Source organism: Acinonyx jubatus, chromosome C1, assembly GCF_027475565.1.
Source record: "Acinonyx jubatus isolate Ajub_Pintada_27869175 chromosome C1, VMU_Ajub_asm_v1.0, whole genome shotgun sequence".
In the NCBI taxonomy this organism is placed as follows: domain Eukaryota; kingdom Metazoa; phylum Chordata; class Mammalia; order Carnivora; family Felidae; genus Acinonyx; species Acinonyx jubatus.
In genome coordinates this window covers 11933946-11955465 of record NC_069381.1, presented here as the reverse complement: position 1 = coordinate 11955465, position 21520 = coordinate 11933946, and the positions used below count along the sequence as shown (strand labels likewise).

At 59.3% G+C, this 21520-nt stretch overlaps 2 protein-coding genes across 12 annotated transcripts in view; one reads left to right on the top strand and one right to left on the bottom strand.

Moving 5' to 3' along the window:
- Positions 1-1245: 1245 nt before the first annotated feature.
- Positions 1246-8141, top strand: MFAP2 (microfibril associated protein 2). Of its 7 annotated transcripts, none has more exons than XM_053207761.1 (9): positions 1246-1379; positions 4513-4588; positions 5544-5663; positions 5877-5903; positions 6002-6082; positions 6196-6240; positions 7036-7123; positions 7313-7386; positions 7625-8141. In XM_053207761.1, the coding sequence occupies exons 2-9, from the start codon at positions 4552-4554 to the stop codon at positions 7726-7728; spliced, it is 576 nt and encodes a 191-aa protein (XP_053063736.1). In that variant the 5' UTR covers positions 1246-1379; positions 4513-4551; the 3' UTR covers positions 7729-8141. The 7 variants fall into 7 exon arrangements, with proteins under 7 accessions (XP_053063736.1, XP_053063745.1, XP_053063749.1 ...); XM_053207770.1 differs by having other exon boundaries at positions 1252-1379; positions 5574-5663; XM_053207774.1 differs by lacking the exon at positions 1246-1379 and adding an exon at positions 1400-1423 and having other exon boundaries at positions 5574-5663.
- Positions 8142-9311: 1170 nt separating this feature from the next.
- CROCC (ciliary rootlet coiled-coil, rootletin) overlaps positions 9312-21520 on the bottom strand; it is a 49921-nt gene continuing 37712 nt past the window's right edge. For 2 of the 5 annotated variants that reach the window (XM_053207726.1, XM_027060285.2), the window contains 9 exons: positions 16261-16430; positions 16023-16143; positions 15556-15719; positions 13705-13920; positions 12822-13046; positions 12293-12442; positions 11779-11979; positions 11473-11604; positions 9312-10720 (listed from right to left, as the gene is read on the bottom strand). In XM_053207726.1, the coding sequence (XP_053063701.1) occupies positions 10454-10720; positions 11473-11604; positions 11779-11979; positions 12293-12442; positions 12822-13046; positions 13705-13920; positions 15556-15719; positions 16023-16143; positions 16261-16430 (1646 nt within the window). In that variant the 3' untranslated portion in view covers positions 9312-10453. Of the gene's footprint in view, positions 10721-11472; positions 11605-11778; positions 11980-12292; positions 12443-12821; positions 13047-13704; positions 13921-15555; positions 15848-16022; positions 16144-16260; positions 16431-21520 lie in introns of those variants that run through there. The other 3 variants (XM_027060283.2, XM_027060284.2, XM_053207730.1) reach the window with 3 other exon arrangements.

Here is a 21520-nt window from a genome sequence, read left to right as displayed (position 1 = left end):
ACATTTTTTAAATGGTCGTGTGTTTTTAGGTCTAATAATTTTGAAAATTAATAAAGTCTGGGGCGCCTGGGTGGCTGCGTCACTTAAGTGTCCGACTTCGGCTCAGGTCATGATCTCGCGGTTCGTGGGTTCTAGCCCCGTGTCGGGCTCTGTGCCGACAGCTCAGAGCCTGGAGCCTGCTTTCGATTCTGTGTGTGTCTCTCTCTCTCTGCCCCTCCTGTGCTTTCTCTCTCTCTCTCTCTCAAAAAAAAAAAAAATAATAATAATAAATAATTAATTAAAAAAAAAAAAGAACTTGGCCTCTGCACATGTACCTTGTAACCTGGTGTGAGAGGTGAACAGACGGAGCGAATCTCCAAGGTCATGAGAGAAGAGCACCCACACCCACTCCCCACTCCCCAAGTATCTGCCGCCTCTGCTTGGGTCCTTAGGGCCAGGGGAGTGGGTAGAAGCAGCACAGAGAATCTGGGGACCAGGACACGAGAGTGGCAAGCTCTGGGGCCTCTGTTTCCCCTTTTTGTCAAGTGTAGGGAACAGCATTTCTGCCAGGTGTTTCTGCCTCTCCTACCCTAGTGGGACTGTGCCTGGAGCAGGCAAGGGCTAAGGGAGGACAGGGAGGGCTGTGCTGGCCCCCAGGGCCCACAGGGCTCCAGGTAGCAGAAGCCCCTGCTATTCGGTGATAGACCCTGGAGAGGGGGTGGCAGATACTCATTCATTTGCCAAACCAGCACCGGGGAGCAAATGATACACGAGACATATCGAGGTCCTGCCTAACAGGATTCAGAGTCCAAGGGCTAGGCGGTTGTGGGGTGCCTGACTGGGGGCAAGGAGACCCCCATGTCCTCCCAGCCTGAGCCCCTGCCCCAGGTTCAGGCAGGGCTGAGGACTGCCCCAGAGGCAGGAACCCACCCCACCCCCACGCAGGCTCTCCCGGGAGAATTGAGCGCACGTTCATTCATTCCGTTAATGTTTACCGAACAGCTGCTCTGAGCCTGGCGCTGTGCCTAATGAGCATCAACAGGGATGAGCGAAAACAGACTTTGTCGCCGTCTTGCTGTCTTCGTGTGGCGCACAAGCTCATGAGCTCATCCGGGAGAGGAGCAGGATTCACATGGTCACAGACATAGGGCAGCACGACAGCTGTGAGCAGTAGAGCAGAAAGTGCTCAGGGGCGGAACGGGGAGAAAGGGAAGGCTCCCCTGAAGAAGGGAGGGTTTGCTCTATAACCGGGAGGAGGCAGACCTCACCAGGGTTCCAAGAGGAAGAAACGGCTTGAGCAAAGGTCCTGGAGCAGACAGAGGAAGGGGTTTAGTGAGAGATTACCAAAAGGCCATTGTGGCTGCACGAAACCGGGAGGCAGTGCCAGACGGAGGGGAAGGGTAGGGTCCTTGGGGGCCACAGGGGAATTCAGCCTTGATCCCAGGTACCATGGAAACCAGCAGAAGCTTCAAGTACAAGGGGGCCAGTGTCAGAGGTGGGTCTGGAAGGGCAGGCCCCACTTGGGAAAGCCTAGATTAGAGCTGAGTACAGAGCCCAGGCAAGAGCTAATGGTGGCTTACAGCACAGCGGAGAGAGCGGCCCCATGTGAAAAATACTTGTGAAGCAGGATTAGAGGCCGGGTGCTGGATTGGACGCAGGGGCTGAGAGCAAGAGAGGAAGCCTGAGTAATGGAAGGGTGCTGGGACTGCTCCCTAGACGGGAACCTCTAGGACAGCCAGGTCTGGGGGAGGGTCAAGGGTCATGAATTTGGACTTGGATCCTCGGAGACATGCATGGGGCCAGGCCTGGTAGCCTGTGGCCCGCGGTCTGCAATGCAGGTTATGGAAGCCAGCCCCCGGCCTGGAACTGGCTAAGAATACCCAGAAGGCAGAGCCAGAGAGGCAGGAGGGAAAGCAGGCCCGGAAGGCTGTCCTGGACGGTAGGAGAAGCCAGAGGGGAGAGCTGAGTCGCGGCGGGTGTATCGCCTTTAGGAGCCTCAGTTTCCTCCTCTGTGAAACGGGGTAACACGTCCTCCAAAACCCACCTCACACTAGACTCCAGCCCAGACGTGCCGAGGAGGCCGGAGAGGCGTCCGGCCCGCCAGAGGTCGGCGCAGACGTGAGGACGGCTCCCGGGGCGCCTCCCCCAGGGCCGCCCCCGAAGCGGGCTGGAGACCCGCACGCACGGCGGGCGGGCGGGGCTCGCGTTAGGACCCAGCGGCTCCGGGGCTGGAGGGCGGGCGCCGGCCCGTCGGGGGCCCGGAGGGGGGCTCAGAGCGGGCGCAGGGGCGGCTCCGCGGGCGGACTCGGAGCGGGCGGCGGAGTGACCCGGCCAGGTAGGCGCGGGCCTGGCGGCGGGAGCGGCAGGGCGGCGCTCGGGAGTGGGGGGAGGGGGTCCCGGGGGGGAGGCAGGGGTGTAGGGGTCTGCGGGCCCCCAGGCCTGGGGGCGGCTGCCCGAGTTCCCGAACCCGGGGCCGTCTGAGCAGATGCTACGAGGACACTTGGGGGGTTTGGGGTCGCTGGGAGGGGGGCCCGTTTGGGGGCGTCGGGGCCGGGGGGGGGGGGCTTCCGTTCGCCCCGGGAGGCTGGACTTTGGCGAGTGGGGTGGGGGCGTCGGCCGGAGCCGCCGGGCTAGAGCGGCGGAGAGAGAGACAAAGGGAGACCCGAGACCGGGAGGGCGTGGGGAGCCGCCGAGCAAGTTCCGTGGCTGATTGTTCCCAGCTGTGCGGCGGCGGCCACATCTGGTCCCCTCCGGCCGCACCGCACGGCGGCTGGCCTCCCCGCGGGGCAGTGTGGGGGCCGGGCTCTGAGTAGGCCCCGCTCATTCCCTCCTGCCCACGAACGCCTCGGGGTGGGGTCCCCAGCTGCGGAAGGGGCCGGAGGGGGGCCGCCTTCTAGGCAGGTCCTGGCCTCCCCCACACCCCAAAATCCGTAGTCTAGACAGCAGTGCTTGGAGATGTGGCCCTGGGGGAGGATCCAGGACTCCCGCGCCCCTTGCCCTGGGGGCCCCTTGCCCCCAGTAAGCCTGGGCCTGGGTGCCAGACCTTCCAGGGGAGGAAAAGACCCCATGCAGGAGGCTGTGAGGCCTAGGAGGGGCTCTGGGGACAGACAGCCCCCACGCCACCTCTTAAGGCCTCTTAGGCCCCAACTCAGGGCCTCCTTCTGAGTGGTGACAGCTCCAACTGGCCTGGCTGCCACTAACCCCGTGGGGACAAGGAGGGGATGATGAGGCCTTGCGGGGAGGTACAGGGAAAGAGCTCCAGGTCTTTGGGTCCCTCCTACTGAGAGAGGGCCAAGGGATTTCGGGATAGGAACCCCGGGAGCCCGGGGTCCCCTGCCTCTGGGGCAGCCTGAGTGGTGGGTCTTTTCTCCTCCACCCCACCCCACCCCCAGCTCAGTAAGGAAGGGAGATGGTAAATGTATGAGCCGGGCAGGGGGTCCCGGAAGGTTCTGGATTGGGAGCGAAGAGGGACAGATGCCCGTGCGTCCTTCCTCTCTCCTTAGACGCCCTGTGGCAGTTAGGTCTCCAGTTAGCCGTCTGGAAGAAGTCCCTTTGTGTGGTGGGAGGGGCCTTCCTGGATGGGTGAGCCCATGGACTCTCTCCCAGTGCTTCAGGCGCTCCAGGCGGAAGGCTGATGCCTGCCCCCCCACTGAGCTGGGACCTGTAGACCCTGCCAAGCCCACTGTGTGGCCAAAGGCTGGAGTTCTTGAACCTCCAGAGCCTGGTGAAGGCTGTGGGCCACTGCCCTCTCCCCCCAGAATTGCACACACAACACTTGTCGTACAGTGTTCAGGGGTTCAGAGCCTCTGGGCTGGGTGACATCACTGTCCCCTCCAGCTCTGCCCTTCTAGGATCCAGAGAATCTCTCCCCAGACTCCACCCTGAGCGTTTCCTGCTGCTGCAAATAGACCTTGGTCTCGTGAGTCTGTGGTGAAGACAGCCAGGTCTTAGGAGGCCTGGCAGGAGAGGAATCTTCTGGGGGTGGGAGCCCTGCCCGGGCCTGGCTGCCCTTCGGCCCCTGGGGCCCATGCATGCATGTGGTTCCCCGCAGAGCAAGACACTCGGGGCCCAGGGGCTAATTGGGAACAGGTGGTGGGGTTGGCAGACGCTGCAGAGTCGGGGCTATGATGGTGGCCGAGAGGGGCTGGGGTCCTGAGGATGGGCCTGGGGTCAAGGGTTTCCATGATCAGTGCACCAGGCACCGGGAGGTGCTGAATCGGAAGCGGGCACGGCTGCGGGCCAGGAGAGCAGAGTCAGAGCTAGCGGGGGGGCTAGAAACGTGCCCTCGGTGAGAAGGGCAGGGTGGGTTCTGTCCGCTTGTAAGATCAACTCTGGAGCGAGGTTGGGGGCCTTGTGACTTGGGACCTGAACACCCAGTGGGCCCTCGGGGACAGCCCCGGCACTCCCTATGCCTGGCTTCTGTTCCCAGCACCCCGTTCTTCACCGGGCTAGATGCAGGGGAGCAGAGGTGGGCTCCACAGTCCTGGGTGAGTGGGTCCAAGCTACAGCCCGCCCCCCCCCCACCCCCTCCAGCTGTCCTGACACCAGCCCAGACTGCCTCACCGCGTAGCCATGAGAGCTGCCTACCTCTTCCTGCTGTTCCTGCCTGGTAAGTGGCTCCTGGGGTTGGGGGCTCCCCTTGTGTGGCTGGGGGTTGGGAGCTGGCAGTGAGCCTTTATTGTGCCCTGTGGCCTGCACTCAACTCCCCGGTCCCGGGACCTCCTGGACCACAGGCTGTACTGGCCAACCCCTCCCAAAGCATGAGCCTCCCCAGCCCTCACCCCAACCCTCCACAGCAGCAGCCAGGCAGGGAGGCCTTCCAGGAGGAAGCCGATGTGTAGGAGGGGGAGGCACCCAAGGCAGGGAGTCTGCAGGTCTGGGTTCTAGACCCATTTGGGACCCAACCCCAACCCCCTCCCCACCCCCACCCCCACTCCCCCGCCATGCAATCTTGACTTTGGAGTGATCCCTATTGGTGAAATGAGGAGTTATCCATAGGGATCAAAGGCCCTGCCATAGCTAACATTCATTCATTTAACAGATACTGAGTTCCTACCATGTGCCACGCACTGGGCTAGACCCTGGGGTACAATGATGACCTGGGCAGACATACCCCTGCCTTCTTGGTGCTGCCCGTCTAGAGAAGGGAGGCTGCTATATCAAGTAGGCGTGATAAATGCCAGCGTGTTGAGCATGAGGATGGAAATAAACAGAGGAACTGGATGGAGAGGGTGGGTAGGCCGGGGACGACCTTTTGGCAGAACTGAATTTTTAGCTGAGATCTGAAGGAGGAGAAGTTAACCAGGATCACAGGCCTAGGGAAAGTCGAGTGCAAAGGCCCTGGGGCAGGCAGGAGTGTGCTGAGTTCCAGGAACAGCCAGGAGGCTAGCAGGGGAAGAGAGGCCAGAAAAGGTCTGTGAGGTGCCCGGGAGCCGGCTCTGTAAGGGCCTCTGTAAGGGTCGAGGAAGGAGTTTGGATCCCTTGGGTTGTAGGATCTTAGGGTCTTACCGGCCCGCCCTTGGGACCTCTACCTGTCCTCCCAGAAGTGCTGTCCTTCCCTGCAGGGCACCCCCTCATGCTCTGCTTCCTCACAGCGGGCCTGCTGGCTCAGGGCCAATATGACCTAGACTCTCTGTCTCCGTTCCCGGAACACGTCCAGTACACCCACTACAGTGACCAGATAGGTAAGGGACTTGCCCCCCGGCCCAGCCCTCCCCACACCCGGCCACATCATCAAGGCCTGGCTCCCAGGTGTGCACGATGCAGCTGGGGACCAGGTGGGGAAGGGTGGTGGGAGTCATAGGGGGTGGTCCTGGGTGTAGCCGTGACCCCCTGTGCCCCCCGAGACTGGGAGCTCGCCTGACCCCCGGCAACCTCGCATTCATCTTTGTTCTTAGACCAACCGGACTACTATGATTATCAAGGTAAAGGGCTGGGGTGGGGCGGGCAGCGGGGGCGGGCAGCTGAGCGCTTGGGTGGAGAGATGGAGTGGACCCCCTTGTCGCCCGTCCCCCCGACTCAGAGGTGACTCCTCGGCCCCCTGCGGAGCAGTTCCAGTCCCAGCAGCAAGTCCAGCAGGAAGTCGTCCTGGCCCCCACCCCAGGTAGGCTGCCGGCTCCTGTCAACCCTGGGAGCGGCGGGGCCGGGCCGGGGCGGGGCTGGTGCCCTGAATGGACCCCTCTCAGTGACGTCTGCCTGCTCCTCTCCTGACACCAGCACCAGGAAATGCGGAGACAGAGCCCACGGAGCCTGGGCCTCTGGGTAAGAGCTTCCTGACAGCTGGAGAAACAGAGGCACGGCCTCCGAAGCGGGGGTAGCGCTGATTGCAGCGCCGATGGGACAGAGACAGACAAGCCTTTTGCTTTTGCCGGGCCGATGGCAGGGTCGGGGGCTTGCAGACAGGCCAGTGCTTTAGGCAACCGCAGGGCCCCCCGGGAAGCTCTGGGAGACGCCCCCCTTGCCCCACCCCAGTTGGTCGCAGCCTCAGAAAGGGCCCTCCACCCCCAGACGCTGGGAAGAGGGAGGGAGCGGGCTGGGGGCTTCCTGCCTGCCTGCCAGCCAGCAGGAGTGGGTGGTGCTCGTGGCCAGCGAGGCAGAGAGGGGACCAGAAGCCCAGGCCAGCTGAGCCAGCCCCCGTGCCGCCCCCACCGAGAGCCGGAGACGGCCAGACCGTGCAGGCTGCTCTCGCTCCCGTGAGCCCAGTGTCCGCGTGTGCTCCTCTGAGCCCGGCCCAGTTGGTTGGTGTGGACTTGGGTGACCGTTGTGTGTGGGTGGGGTTGTGTTTGAGCTTATGCCCGTTCAGGTACATGCTTCCAAGCGTGGTGGCAAACTTGCGCGTGTATGCATATGTTGTATAAAATCGGGCAGCCCTGGGAGCCCCAGCAATGCTGTCTGTGCTGTGTGTGTGTGCGTGCGTGCGTGCGTGTATGCCTGCGCTGTGCCAGAGGGTGCAGGGCGGACCTAGACCCTGCGATGAGAGCCAGTCTCGGTGGGCATCGTTGGGGGCTACGCTACGCCCAAGCTGCGGCCCCTAGTCTGATCCTGCCCATCACCCAGACTGCCGCGAGGAACAGTACCCGTGCACCCGCCTCTACTCCATCCACAAGCCCTGCAAACAGTGTCTCAATGAGGTCTGCTTCTACAGGTGAGCACAGGCGGGGTTTGGGGGGCAGGGCAGGCAGCCACAGTGCCCCCCGCCCCAAGGTGGGACTGTAGGGGAGCACGAGCCCTGAATTGAACTCCACTCGGGTGAGCCCAGGCCTAGGGGCGGGGATGCGTGGAGCCCCCCTGGTGGGGTCGGGGGTGACCCCACCGTCCCGGCTCCACCCCCCAGCCTCCGCCGCGTGTACGTGGTCAACAAGGAGATCTGTGTCCGCACAGTGTGTGCCCACGAGGAGCTCCTCCGAGGTAGGGAGGCTTGCACCCCCACACCTTCCCCCTCCCCACACCCACTCGCCGCCCTGCCTGTCCGTCCACCTGGTGTTTATTAAACCCGTGTTCCGCACCACGGCCACTTCCAGGGGGCTCCTGAACTCCCTCCCGGCTGCTTCTCCTCAGAACATTCCCTGTCCCGGGATCGGGAAGGGGCCGATGGTTTCCCATGACCAGCCTCTCCCTGACCCCGACTCCTTGCCCCCCGCAACAGCTGACCTGTGTCGGGACAAGTTCTCCAAATGTGGCGTGATGGCCAGCAGTGGCCTGTGCCAGTCCGTGGCGGCCTCCTGTGCGAGGAGCTGCGGGGGCTGCTAGGGCGGAGCCAGCACCCCAAGCCCTGGGCCTTTCTCAGATCCGGGGCCCTTGGGCCCTGCCTCACCTGGTGCTTTTCTCCCCAGCCTGACATTCCTTTTATCCTGTAAAAAGTTAGTGGACTGTGGCCCTGGGGGTTTGTCTCAGGCCCCTCCCCCAGCCTGTGGCCACCCCTGGGGCACAATGGGGGCTCCCCACGGCCCAGTTTTCGCCCCCAGAGGAGGGGCATCCCAGGCCTCTCGGTGCGACCTGGGCCTCTGATGTGCCTTCTCAGTCCCTCGAGGACAGTCCCCCTGCCCACCAGCCCCTTTGAGGTAGGCTGTGCCCCTCACCCCAGCCGGTCTGCTTGGACTTCCTACAGCTCCCGGGCATAGACCACCTTTGTTTTATACAAAATTAAAATTGTTTTTACAAAAGCTTTAGTCATTTCTCAGTTGGGAGCACAGAGCGGGTGGCCAGGTGTCTCTGACACTGCCCGTCCTCATTGAGAGGCTGCCTGGCCCCTTGGGGAGAAGGGACCGTTCAGGTGACCTGTGGCCTTGCCTCTGCGGTCCCAGTCCTGCCTCCTCACCCACCAGCTTCAGCTGACCCCCCCCCCCCCGCCCCAGAAAGGTGGATCATGACCACTGCCCCCTCCAGGTCCTGCGTCGGGGGCGGGGGGGGGGGGCACTGCAGAGGGCTGCGTTGGAAATAGAAGGTTCAGGTTCAGGGATACAGCTTTCTCATTGGGCTGCTCAGTGAGGGCGTGAGTGTCCTGTCATCAGAGGCATGCAGGCCAAGACGGGAGGCCACCCATGTGGAGGCGCAGAGGTGTTTATAGGGTATAAAGCAGGTCATGGGAGGTGGGCTCTGAGATCCGCCTTTGGGGGGAGGGCTGCGAGTTCGGGCGGGGGCAGAAATAGAGGCCCAGGCTCCACGTGAGCGATCAGCACGCAGTCCTGTTTGCCTTCCAGACAGGCCCACGTGGCGGGCACAGGTAATTTCACCACCTTACGGACAGGAAGCCCAGAGGCATTAAGTGACCCACCAAGGAGCCACAGCTAGAAGTGGCAGGGCGGGGGGGGGCACCACCCGACCCCATCAGACTCCACGGAGACGAGTACTTTCTCCTCGGAGACCCTGAGCACCTGCCACGTGTGCCTCCTCATAACCACCCTGTGAGGCACGTTCCCAGTTTACAGATGAGCAAACCAAGGCTCTGAGAGGTCACGCGGCTTTGCTAGGCTCACTCAGCGGAGCCAGGGCAAGATCCACGTTCACTCCCAGGCCCGCACACTGCCTGAGAGGCCTGCCACGGTGCAGAGGGTGGGCCCAGTCCTAACGAGGGGCCAGAGAAAGGGGCCAGAACGCTGTGGCTGGAAAGAGCCGGGCTGTGCAGTTTGGGCCTCAGCAGCCCCGTCTGTTACATGGGATGGGTGGTGCGGGACCCTGGAGACCTCCCCACGCCAGCATCCTGTAAGGCCGGAAAGTTCCACGGGCCTTTCCAAAGACCCCATCTCCCCCTGCACCCCTGCCCCAGGCCCCCTGTGTCTCCCCACCCATCTCTCGAGTGGAGGAAGGCACACTGAAGTAAGGGGACACATCTGTACAAACCATTTTTAGAAAACGGGGTCTTTTGTTACAAAAAAACAACAGTTCTGAACAGTTAACATTGTAAAAAGGTATAAAAATACAGGGACTCTGAGGAATTTCCCGACAAACACTCTGAACTAAGGCGGAGAGATCTCCGGGAAGCCAGGGGAGGGTCTGGGTCTCTGACTCCCAGGCACCGCTCCTCTTTCCCATGAGCCCATGCTCTAGGGCCAGCCAGGGGCAAAGGGGTCTCCCTGACCCCCTGGCTTTGGCTCAGACACTCAGGTGACCTGGATGCTCATCCCAGGGGTGGGGACTGGACTGAGGTGGGGCCCCAGATGCCGCTAAGAAGCTGCCACCAGAGTCCCTGGCATCCAGCACGGCCACCTGGCTCCTCCCTACCCTGAGCCGAGCTCTGGGCCAGGGGGCCACCCAGGAAGGGGCTCATTCCCCTGGGGGGCCGGAGGTTTGGGGGAAGGATGCTGAGCTCCTCCGGAGCTCCTGCTGCAACTGTCCCTTCAGTGTGGACACCTGGGAAGAAAGAGAAAGTAGGGCCAGCCTGGTCCCCAGCCTGATGCCAGAGAAAGGGGCATGTGGCTGCAGCTGGGACCCCAGAACGGACCCAATCCTGCCCGCTTCAGGAAAAAATGGGTCTCATTAAACACCAGGGTGCTTCCTACCCCTTCCGTCCCGACCCACGTGGCAGCTGCTGACTGCTCCTTGGCATCTTGTCAGGAGCCACCCGTCCCCACTCTCATCACTTAGGCAGGCCTGGCACCAGCCCCACCAGGGGTGCCTGTGACCCAGGCCTGGCCCTACCCAAGCAGCCTTGTCCTGCACACGTCAGATCAGGGATGGCTGGGAAGGAGTCAGGGACTAAGCAGGCCAGGAAGGGTCATCCCTGGGACTTGTGCTGTTGCCCTAAGGAAAAAGGCCCCCTCTTTCCTCCGGGATGGTAGCTTGTCGGGATAACCTAGGCTGGGGCTGCTGAGGCCACGTGTGCCACCCAGGAGACAACAATGAGGACAGTAGAGCCACAGCACGGGGACGGAGTTCCAGTGACATCACTTGAGCCCGTGTCCAGCCATGATGGAGACCAGCACAGATCCCCTGGACCACTTCGGTCCTAGGTGCCGCCGACTGCTCACACCCGAGGTCACAGCCAGCCCTCTCCCGCTCCTCCCCCCGAGGGCGCTTCTGCAATATCCTGGGGCAGGGCCAGAACCCGGCCAGGCCTGAGCACCTGCTCTTCCAAACCGCGCACGCGCTGCCGGTGGGCCCGCTCCCGAGCCTCCAGGGTGCGCGCTGTCTGCACCTGGGCACTGCGCAGGCGCTCCACCTCCCGCTCTACCTCCCGCTGCTGCTGCTCCGCGGCCTCCAGCCGGGCCGGGCTCTGGTCCTGCTCCAGTGCCACCACCTGGGCCTGCGGGAAGAGCAGCAAGTCAGGGGTGTGGCCCTGTGGGGGGAGGGGGGGGAGGGGGGAGCGAGGCGGGCACTCCCAGGAATGGGAGCCTAGAAGGCCCCTCAGGACAGTGCAGGCGGGGGGAGCAAAAGAGATCCTGGTTTGTCCCCCATGTTCCTGGCCCCCCGGGTCTGCGAATCCGGGGTCAGGGTACCTAGTGACCCCGCTGACAGGCGTGCACATGCGCACACCGTGCACACACGCGCAGACGTAGTCAAACGTGGACACGCCCACATTCGTACCGGCCCCAAAGCAAGCACGGAAGTACTTAGCCCTTGGTCACAGGGACGCGTGCCTACGAGCAAAGCTCCAATACTCCTACCTCTACAGACAGGAAGACTTCGGTACAGGAAGATACACACACACCTGGAACACGTTCCTGACACGCAGACTTGTCACATCTGTGCGCGAGTCACGTTACATGCTGAACACTCCCATGCACACTCACGCCTCCATGTTCCACAACACGCAAACACACAGGCTCACACGCTAACCGGCATCTCTCTCCTCTCCACTCTGGGGAGGACCCCTCCCTCTAGGACCTTGCTCTGGGCTGTGCCCTGCAAGAGTCTGGGCTCGTGGGTTATGGAGGTTGAGGACCCTGGGCTGGCTGAGCCATCAGCAGCTCCTGGGAGGGTCTGGCACTCAGGCCTGGGGCAGGGGTGGGGCCCGGGTCCAGGGCTAGGGAGAGAGGGGGTGGCCAGGGGCTGGACCTCCAGCAGCTGGATCTGCCTCTGGGCCTCAGCCAGCTCCAGCTCGGCCCCCGTGAGCGTGCGGTCCAGGCGGCCCTTCTCGGCGCTCAGCCGCACCGTGTCCTCATGGCTGCGAAGCTTCTCGCGCTCCACCTAGGCCGGGAGAGGAGGAGGGCGTTAAGGCACCCGGGGGAAGGGGCGCAGAGAGGGGTGTTAGGTTAGAGGCAGCAGGAGCAGGAGCCGGAGGGCACCTGAGGCCCCCGGCCCTGGGGACGTAAGGCCAAGACCCCGAGGAAGTGGGGGGACGGCGCCGGCGGCTCAGCCCACCTTGTCCAGCATCCTCTTGAGGGCCACCCGGTCCTTCTCCAGCCGCAGCGCTGACCGCTCCACCTCCCGCTTCTCGGCCTCCAGCTGAGCGAGGGCTCGCTGCAGGCCGTCCAGGCGCTCCTGGAGCAGCCGCCGCTCCTCCTGCAGCTTCTGGACCGCGTTCAGGGCCGCTGCCTCCCCCTCCTGTCGCTGCCGCAGCACCTGCAGAAGCCGGCAGGCCCCTAATGCCTCCGGGCCTCGGTGCGTGTGCCTCTGAAGCTTGGGGATGGTGAGGCCAGCCTTGGCCCCGCAGGGGGGGTGGTGAGGCCCCCATCAGAGAACTATCACCCAAGGCCACGCTGTTCTCTGAGCCTCAGCTTCTCCATCTGCGTAATGGGGGCGCGGGTTGAATGAACCACGCTTCCTCACGGGAGGCTGGGCCCGGGTTCGGGACGAGGTGGGGATACGGAAGGTCCCGCTGCATCCTGAGGGCCTCGGCGTCCTGGGGACAGAAGGGGCCCATCGTGGCCCTCACCTCCTGAAGCTGTTGCAGCTGGCCCTCTGCCTCTGCCCGCTGCACTTCCAGGTCCGCCAGCTCGCCTCGCATCGTCTGCACCTGCTCACTCAGGGAGCCGCTCTGCTTCCGGGCCTCCGATAACGTCTGCCGAGCGGCCTCCAGCCGTTCCTGGGGGGCAGGGGCGTTTGATGCCAGGATGGAGCAAAGGCTCCCCTCTACTCTGTACCTCTGGGTCAGGGTTACAACCCACAAAACAGCCCCAAAATCTTATCTGGAGGGCGAGGCAGACAGCAGGCCTGGCCCACTGACCTGCATGACCCCGTATCTGGGTCCCTCAAGCCTATACCAGTAGGCGAATTCTTATTGCCCCCGCCCACCCCAAGCCCCCTCCTATTGGCCAATGCTCCTACTGGGCCCACCCGCCTCAAAGCGCTCATGGACTGGCTCCCTAGGGTTCCCAACTGACTGTCCTCCAAGGGCCCCTCCAAGCCTGCCCTTGTTGGCTCTCACTGGGGCCACCCCCGGCCAGGCCCTGGAACCCCCGTACTTGGAGAACTTGGCGGTCATGTTCACAAGCGGTCAGGGCCTTCTGCAGGTGCAGATTCTTGTCCTGGGTGCTGGTAAGGTTGGCGCTACTCTGGGCCAGTGCTTCTGACAGGCCCTGCGCCTTGTCCCGCAAGGCCCCCTCGCTCTCTTCCATCTTGGCCAGGGCCCCGTTCAGCCGCTCCACTGTCAGCTGCAGAGTCCCCGCCTTCACCTCACTGTCTGCCACCTGGCAGGAGGGCAGACAGGACAGTGAAGTGGCTCTGCTCTCACCCTGGCCTCCAGCAGAACGGTGAACCCAAGCCAAGCTCCTCCCACCCCTGCCTAGGCCTTCATCATCGACCCTCATTGTTCCCATGCGCTCCCACTGGCTCAGCCCACTGCAGCCTAGGCTCCGTCCCACTGCTGGTTTTAACTACCCTCACCCGGAGTGCCACAAACCCGGATGTCCCAGACCCCAGGGTCTCCTCCCCTGCCAGGGAGGAGAAAAGGTAACCACCACAATCCAGAAACGTTCTGTGTTCTTGACTTTGGCGGGTGCCCTTGTAGGACTAGCAGAGTAACTGAACGTTCTAGTTAGAGCTGAGCTTCCTGGCAGCCAAGGCAAAAAAGGGACATGAGTGAAACCTGTATCTCTAACTTGTCCCACATGTTTCCTAGGAATGAAGATGCTGGTGTCAAAGAGTCCTAAGTTCTAATTCCGGCTGTGTCTCTTATTAGCTATGTGATCTTGGGTGATGGTAGCCCCTCTCCGTCTGTCTGTCTGTCTGTCCACGAAATGAGGATGACGCTTGCCTCGGGGTTGTTGGGAGTATTACGTAGTCCCCGTAAAGCACCCGGCACGGAGCGTGCGGATGAGAAACCCGCAAAGGGTAATGGGGACCCACCTGTCTCTGCAGGGAGTCCACCCGATCCTGGAGGGCCTGGGCCTGGGCCTCACGGTCACTGAGGCCCAGGCGGCTGCGCTGCAGTTCCCCCTCGAGCGAGCGCCGCTGCAGCTCAAGCTTGATGGTGCGGCTCTCAGAGGCATCCAACACCTCCTTCAGACGCCGCTTGTCACTCTCCAGCTTCACCTCATTGGCCTTCATCTTGCTGAGCTTCTCCTGCGGGTGGGGGAGGGGTCAGGCCCCAGCCGCCCAGCCACCCCCGACCCCGCACCCCCCACACCCCGTCAGGACCCTCAGGAGAAAGTGGGGAGCAGCCTTGAAGTGGCTGGCCCAACCCCTCACTGTGCGACCTGGGGCCAGCCTGTGACCCTTGCGAGGCCCTCCACCTCCCCACATGTTCACAGGATGGGTTGACCTGAGGATCCCAGAGCGCTTTCTGGATTTGGCTGATCTGGCCTTTCTAACAGGCTCCGTGATCCAGGATTCTCCCTTCCTGCTCTGTGGCCCGACCGCACATCTGTGCAGTGGGGAGACTGCACGGGCCCAGGGGTACCACGAGGTGTTCGCAGAGCCCCGGGGTGGGAAGGGAGGGTGAAAAGGCAGATTCCAGGGCTTCCCTGTCCTGCTGCATCACTCCCCGGAGCCAGGCCCAGAAGCTGCATTGTGTGATCTGAGCTGAGTCAGGTAGGAGCCTTGGGCCCCCCCTGGTTTTAGGGCATGATGTTCCTCCCTCCCCCACATGGGGTCAGACAGTAAAAAGAGGCTTGAGGAGGGAGAGGACAGGAAGACAGACTGAACCCCCCCCAAGCCCGGCCCCCTGCCGCCGTGCTCAGAGCCCCAACTCTGCCATGTCTGGGCCCGGCAGCCCCACTCTGGCCCCTGCCCAGCTTTGTTCCTGGCCTCCTCCCGCGGCCCCTGCGGCTGGGCCGGAGGCCAGAGCTGGAACCACAGACATAACAATCCAGCTCGAACTTGACCTGGAGCCAGAGACAGGGGGTGGGCTGTGGGGGCAACGATGGAGGGCCGGGGAGGAAGGGGGAAGGAGTGAGGGGACTTTGGCATGAGAAGGGCTCAAGGCTTCGGTGGCCTGGACTGTCGCCCCCAGGGCCAGGGTGTCCTGCCCCGGGCGCACGCACCCGCGCGTACACACACACACACACACACACACACACACACACACACGACACGTGTACACAGATGTCCCCCAAACACATATAAAAACCCCAGAGCACCACTCATGTGGCTATACAGAGACAAAGGAAACCGACGTCCCCTGAACACCATATGTTAAGAGCATTCACAGGGCGCCTGGGTGGCTCAGCCAGTTCGGCATCCAACTCTTGATTCCGGCTCAGGCCATGATCTCACAGTTTGAGGGATCAGGCCCCGCATCGGGCTCTGCGCTGACAGTGAGGACCCCACTTGTGATTCTCTTTCTCCCTCTCTCTTTGCCCCTCCCCTGCTTGTGCTTGCTCTCAAAAACAAATAAACTTAAAAAAAAAAAAAAGAGCACTTGTGTATTGTCTCTGGGAGACGATTGCTGGCCTCCCTCTTGTACGCAGGAGGAAAATGAGACCAGGCAGGCAATAAACAGCACGGCCGGGACTTGACAGACTCTCTTCTGTCAGGCTCAAAAGCCCAGGCCTTTTCTTCTGCAGCCTGGTGACCTCAAGGAGGAGCGAGCGGGTGCAATCTGAACGTGCTTCCGGACAGAGTCACAGGCGGCTCCCTTCAGTGGGTGCTGCAACCCAGGCAGACAGCAACGGAGACGCACACAGTAGGACTCCCAGACAGCCATTCAAGCTCAGGCGGACGCCCCCCTGCCCCCGCCGGCCCTCAGCTCCCGTCTACCTGGCTGGCCCGGAGCTCACTCTCGGTGGCCTGCAGGCTCCTCTCCAGGGCGGCCACCTGGTCCAGGGCGGCCCGGCGCTCCCGCTCGCTGCGCCGCACATTCTCCTCCTGCAGCACCAGCTCTGCCTGGGCCCCGCTCAGCCGCCCGTCCACACGGCGTCGGGCTGCAGCACCCCAGCCCCATCAGGCCTGGCCGGGCGCACCCCAAGACCCGAACCTGGCCACCAGATGCCCGGCCTGCCCTCCGCCCGCCACAGGGCCTGCCTCTCCGAGTCCTTGAGGGTCTGCCGGTCTGCACACGTGGAGTGGAGCTGACCAGGGAGGGCCTCCCAGAGGAGACGGCCCCCATTCAGATCACGGTGGGCAGGGCAGGGACGGAGGAGCCGCTCAGGCCAATCCCACACGTCCCACCTCAGCGGCTAAGAGCACAGAGAGCAGGGAGCCGGGGGTGGGGGGGTCAAACTCACCTTCTGCACCGTCGGCCACAGCCTTCTGCAGCTGCCTCGCCCGTGAGGTGGCACTGTCCCTCTCAGCCTCCATCTCAGCCAGCTGTCGACTCAGGACACCGGTCTGGGCCTGAAGCTCATCCTGCAGCCCCGATGTGGGGCGGGGGAGGAAGGGAAGACCCCTGTTCTGACACCTGCAGCCCCTCACAGGGCCCTCAGCCACCCGGTTCCCTACCCAGCGGCTCACACCCAGCCTCACCCGCTGCCTCTGGGCACTCCGCAGCTCCTGCAGGAACTCCCGGAGGGCCCCCCGTACCGCCTCCGGGTCCAGGTCTGGGGATGCCGGGGAGGTGGCAGGTCCTGGGGATGGTGGCTCGGACCCAGGGCTGCGTTCCAAGGGGCTGGGGCTGCTGAGCCCTTCGCCGCTTCCTGGGGGAGGCGGCATGCTTAGGGCTTCGGGAACCGAGCCTCTCGGGCCTGGGTGGTGCCTGCGGGCTGCTTGCACACCTCACCCCCCTCACCCCCTCCCCCTCCGAGCCGCACCCAGCAGCTTGCAGGAGCTTCCCACCACACGCTGGCCCTCACCTTCTTGCTTAACCCTTCCCTGGTCCCAGGCCCCTCAGAGTAAGCCCAACTTCCTTGCCGTCGTGCAGAGGCTCCGTTGCTCACCCTAGCACAGCCCTCTCACCTTTTACAAGCCGTCCATTCCACATGACCCTCGGCTCCCAAGTTCTAGAACATTCCCTCTTCCGGGACCAGGGCCTTCGTGCATGCTGTTCCCTTCTCTCCCCACGGCCTCTCTTTGCCTGGCCCATTCCATTAGATCTGCTCCCCAGACGTGTCCCTGATCCCAGGCTGGGTCATGAGGCTCCAAGGTCTGCCTCCCCGCCAAGACCAGGAGCACTGTGAGGGCTGCACACCCAGGGCCCAGTCCAAGGGTGGACGTTCCACCACCTCAACATCTCCCTGCTTCCTATCTGCCAGGCACTGACGGCCTATCCCACCTTCACGATAATTCTCTGAGGAGTAAGAACCTTCACAGGCTGGACGCGCTCAAAGCAGTTAAGCGATCTGCTTGGTCTCCAAGCTGGGAAGATCCCGCAATGGGATTTAGAACCAGGTAGCCCTACTTCCAGAAAGAGAAATGAACTCTGTCTCCTTGAAGAGGCCAGAGGGGCGCACAGAGACAGGGCGCCACCTGGAGGTCAGCATCGGAACCACAGGGCAGAGCGTCAACCTGCCCATAGCTTCCTCCTGCCTTCGCAAGTGACACCTAAGCTGCCCAACGGCTCCGTCAACAGCCACAGGACCTGGAGCAGGATGTCTACCCACTGCCCCCAAGGGCCCCTACCACAGAGTGGCCTGCAAGGATTACTCAGGCGTGTCCTTTGTCCTCACGTCCTCACCTCCCACTCGTCTGTACCTGTTCACTGCCCTGTGCCTGCTGTCCCCTCGGTGTTCACAGGGGAACTGCCAGTCAGGCACTCGTCCCTTGTCCTCGCCCCTTACTTCCACTTGTCCCTTGTCCTCAGAGTCTCCTCTCCCACCCATCCTTCCCCCACCTACCACCTCCTCACCGGGGCTCTCCATTTCCCACACAAACACCCCTACCCCTGCCCTTGCTGTATCTTTAAAAATTTCTGGGGCGCCTGGGTGGCTCAGTAGGTTGAGCATCTGACTTCGGCTCAGGTCATGATCTCATGGTTTGTGAGTTCGAGCCCCGCGTCGGGCTCGGTGCTGACAGCTCAGAACCTGGAGCCTGCTTCGGATTCTGTGTCTCCCTCTTTCTCTGCCCCTCCCCTGCTTGCACTCTGTCTCTCTCTCTTAAAATTCTTTTTTAAATTTCTTTGCTGTGATAATATATATAACATACAATATGCTTTCCTAGCCATCTTTTTCTCAGGTTCTTAATTTTAATTCAATAACATTTAGTAACGTTATGGTTAGCAGGGTGTGTGCGTGTGTGTGTGTGTGTGTGTGTGTGTGTTTTAAGAAATCCCTTCCTGTCCTAAAGCCGTAAGGATATTTTCCTTTGTTGTCTTTTAAAAGCTACAGTTTTGTCTTTTGTATTTAATCTTTAAATCTATTTAGGAGTGCCTGGCTGGCTCAGTCAGAAGAGCATGGGACTCTTGACCTTGGGGTTGTGAGTTCAAGCCCCACAAGGGGTGTACAGATTACCTAAATAAATAAAAAACTTAAAAAAAAATGCAGTGCATCTAACTGAAATTGATGTTTATCTAAAGGGTGATGGAAGGGTCTCTTTCTTTTTTATTTTTCTGTATGGATTCTCAATTATCCAAATACTTTTGGGACTTTTGGGAAAGTCCATCACAGATCAAGCTTCCAACACAGATCAGGTTTCTTTGGACATGCAGGTCTGGTCCTTGACCACTCAACCAGTGTTGGTCTCAGTGGCACAGCACCTGAATTACTAAAACTTTATATTAACTTTTATCTTTGGCAAGGCAAGCCCCTACCCCTAGCCATGTAGTTCTTTTTCTTCAAGAGTGTGTTGGCTTTCTTGGTCTTTGTTTTTCCATAGATGTTTTAGAATTGGCTTGTCAAGTTTGACACACCCAGAAAGAATTTTGCCGAAATACCATTCAATCCATAGATGAATCTGGAAGAACTGACATCTTTATAATAGTGAATTTGTTGATACATACAATCATTTCTCCTATTTAGGTTTCTTTTAACGTCTCTCAACATTTATGGCTGTCTCCATAAAAGTCACATTAGATTAGAATTGTTTTTTCCTTGGATAGTAGACCTTATCTGTAAAGTCATCTAGATCTGGTGTTTTCTTTGGGGGAGAGATTTCTTATTGCCAGTATAAATGACATTTATATATATATATATATATATATATATATATATATATATATATATTTACTGCTATTGGCAGTAAACAACAAACGTGTTCTGCTTCTGTTGATATAATAAAATATAATTAACTTTTGTATGTTGATCTTGTTTCCAACAACCTTACTAAAGCTTCTTACTTGTTCTAACAATTTGTGGTAGCTTCTCCTGTATTTTTTACAAATTTTTTAACGTTTATTTATTTTTGAGAGAGAGAGATAGAGCATGAGCAGGGGAGGGGCAGAGAGAGAGGATGACACAGAATCCAAAGGAGGCTCCAGGCTCTGAGCTGTCAGCACAGAGCCTGACACAGGGCTCGAACTCACAAACCATGAGGTCATAACCGGAGCCGAAGTCAGATGCTTACCTGCCTGAGCCACCCAGGTGCCCCCTCCTGTATTTTCTACATAGAAAAATCACGTGATCTGTAAATAGTGGCAGTTTTGTTTCTCCCTTCCTGAACCTTAAAACATTAATTCTATGTTTCTTACCATAGTGTACTGGCTAGGACCTTTGAGACTTCCAGTACAATATTAAATACAGGAGTCAAATGTAATATTTGCTGTAGGGTTTTGGAGAACTAGTTTATCAGTTAAGGAAACCTTTTTCTACTTTTCCAAGAGTTTGGATCATAACTGTATGTTGAATTTTATCAAATGCTTTTTCTACATCCATTTTGGTGGCCTTTTTTTTTTTTTTTTTAATTTTTTAACGTTTATTTATTATTGAGAGACAGAGCGTGAGCAGGGGAGGGACAGAGAGAGAGGGAGACACAGAATCGGAAGCAGGCTCCAGGCCCCGAGCTATCAGCACAGAGCCCGATGCGGGGCTCGAACGCACAAACCGCAAGATCATGACCTGAGCGGAAGTCAGACACTTAACCGACTGAGCCACCCAGGCGCCCCAATGTGGCCTTTCTAACCAATTATATTCACATTGTTATGTGACCATCACCACTATCTGTTCCCAAATCTTCCATCATACCTATTTTGGGTTGAACTATGTCCCCCCAAAATTCATTAGTTGAAGCTCCAACCCCTGGCACGTCAGAATGTGAGTTTATTTGGGAGTAAGCTTCTGGGAGATGTAATTAGTTAAGAGGAGGTCATAGTGGGGATGCCTGGGTGGCTCAGTCAGTTAAGCACTTGGTTTCAGCTCAGGTCATGATCTCAGTTTGTGGCTTCTAGCCCCGTATTGGACTTTGCACTGACAGTGTGGAGCCTGCCTGGAATTCTCTCCTTCCCTCTCTCTCTACCCCTCCCCTGCTCTCTCTCCCTCTAAAAAAAAAAAAAAAGACGAGGTCATAGTTGAGTATGGTGAGCCCCTAATCCAGTATTATTGGTATCCTAACACAAAGGGGGAATTTGGATACACACACAAGAAGGCCAAGTGAAGCTTGGGTCCTGCTGCCACCAGCCTAGGAACTATAGGCAGCCAGGAGAGAGGCCTGGAACAGATCCTTCCCTAGAGACTTCAGAAGGAGCATGGTCCCGCTGACACCTTAATCTGGGACTCTGGCCTTCAGAACAATGAGACACAAACTGAAGTTTAAGGTACTCGGTTTTGCAGCCCCAGCAAACTGACAGGTACGGCCTCAAACAGAAACTCTGTGCCCACTAAGCAGTTAACTCCCGAGCCTCCCCTCCCCCCAGTCCCTAGTGACCTCTAATCTACTTTCTACCTCTATACATGTGTCTCTTCTAGGTATTTCCCGCAAGCGTCCCTTTGCGACTGGCTTTTCACTTAGCATAATATTGTCGAGGCTCATCCATGTTGTAACACGGATCAGAATAGCATTGCTTTTTAAGGCTGAATAATATCCCTTTGTGTGGCTATGCCACATTTTGTTTATCTACTCATCTGTCGATGGACACTGGTTGACTCCACCTTTTATGATGCTCTGAACGGTTGGTGCACATGGTAATTCTAAGTGTTTTTCTAAGTTTTTTTTTTTTTTAAACCGTTTATTTTTCAGAGAGAGACTGAGCCTGAGCAGGGGAGGGGCAGGGAGAGAGGGAGACACGAAATCCGCAGCAGGCTCCAGACTCTGAGCCGTCAGCACAGAGCCCGATGTAGGGCTCGAACTCATGAACCGTGAGATCGTGACCTGAGCCGAAGTTGGATGCTTAACCGACGGAGCCACTCAGGCAGCCAGTAATTCTAAGTTTTTTGACGAACTGCCAAACTGTTTTCCACAGCAGCTGTGCTGTTTTACATTCTCACCAGCAATGTCCTTGAATGCATTCGTCCTTACCTATTCTCCAGCCCTTACTACCACCCAGAACATTCTCGATTTCATCTCTATATCCCATTTATTGTCTGCTCCTCTCCTTAGACTAGAAACTCCCTAAACGCAGAAACGCTAGTTTGTTTACTGCTCCATCCCATAGTGAAGCTGTCTTGAGCACCCAGCCAGCGCTTAATAAGTATTGCATAACTGATCGAATGTGATCCAGGGGTTCAATCTGTGGATTTGAAGAGGCAACAACTCAGTATCCCATAGTGAATTGCCCACGGTGCTAAGATTCCAGAGGTTCTATTCTAGGCCCTAGGAGTCAAGACAGAATTATGTCAGGCTGAGACAAGGATGCTCTCCAAAGGTGTGCTCACCCCTGCTATAGCACAGCGCTGACTTTCCCGGAGTCATCCACGGGGCC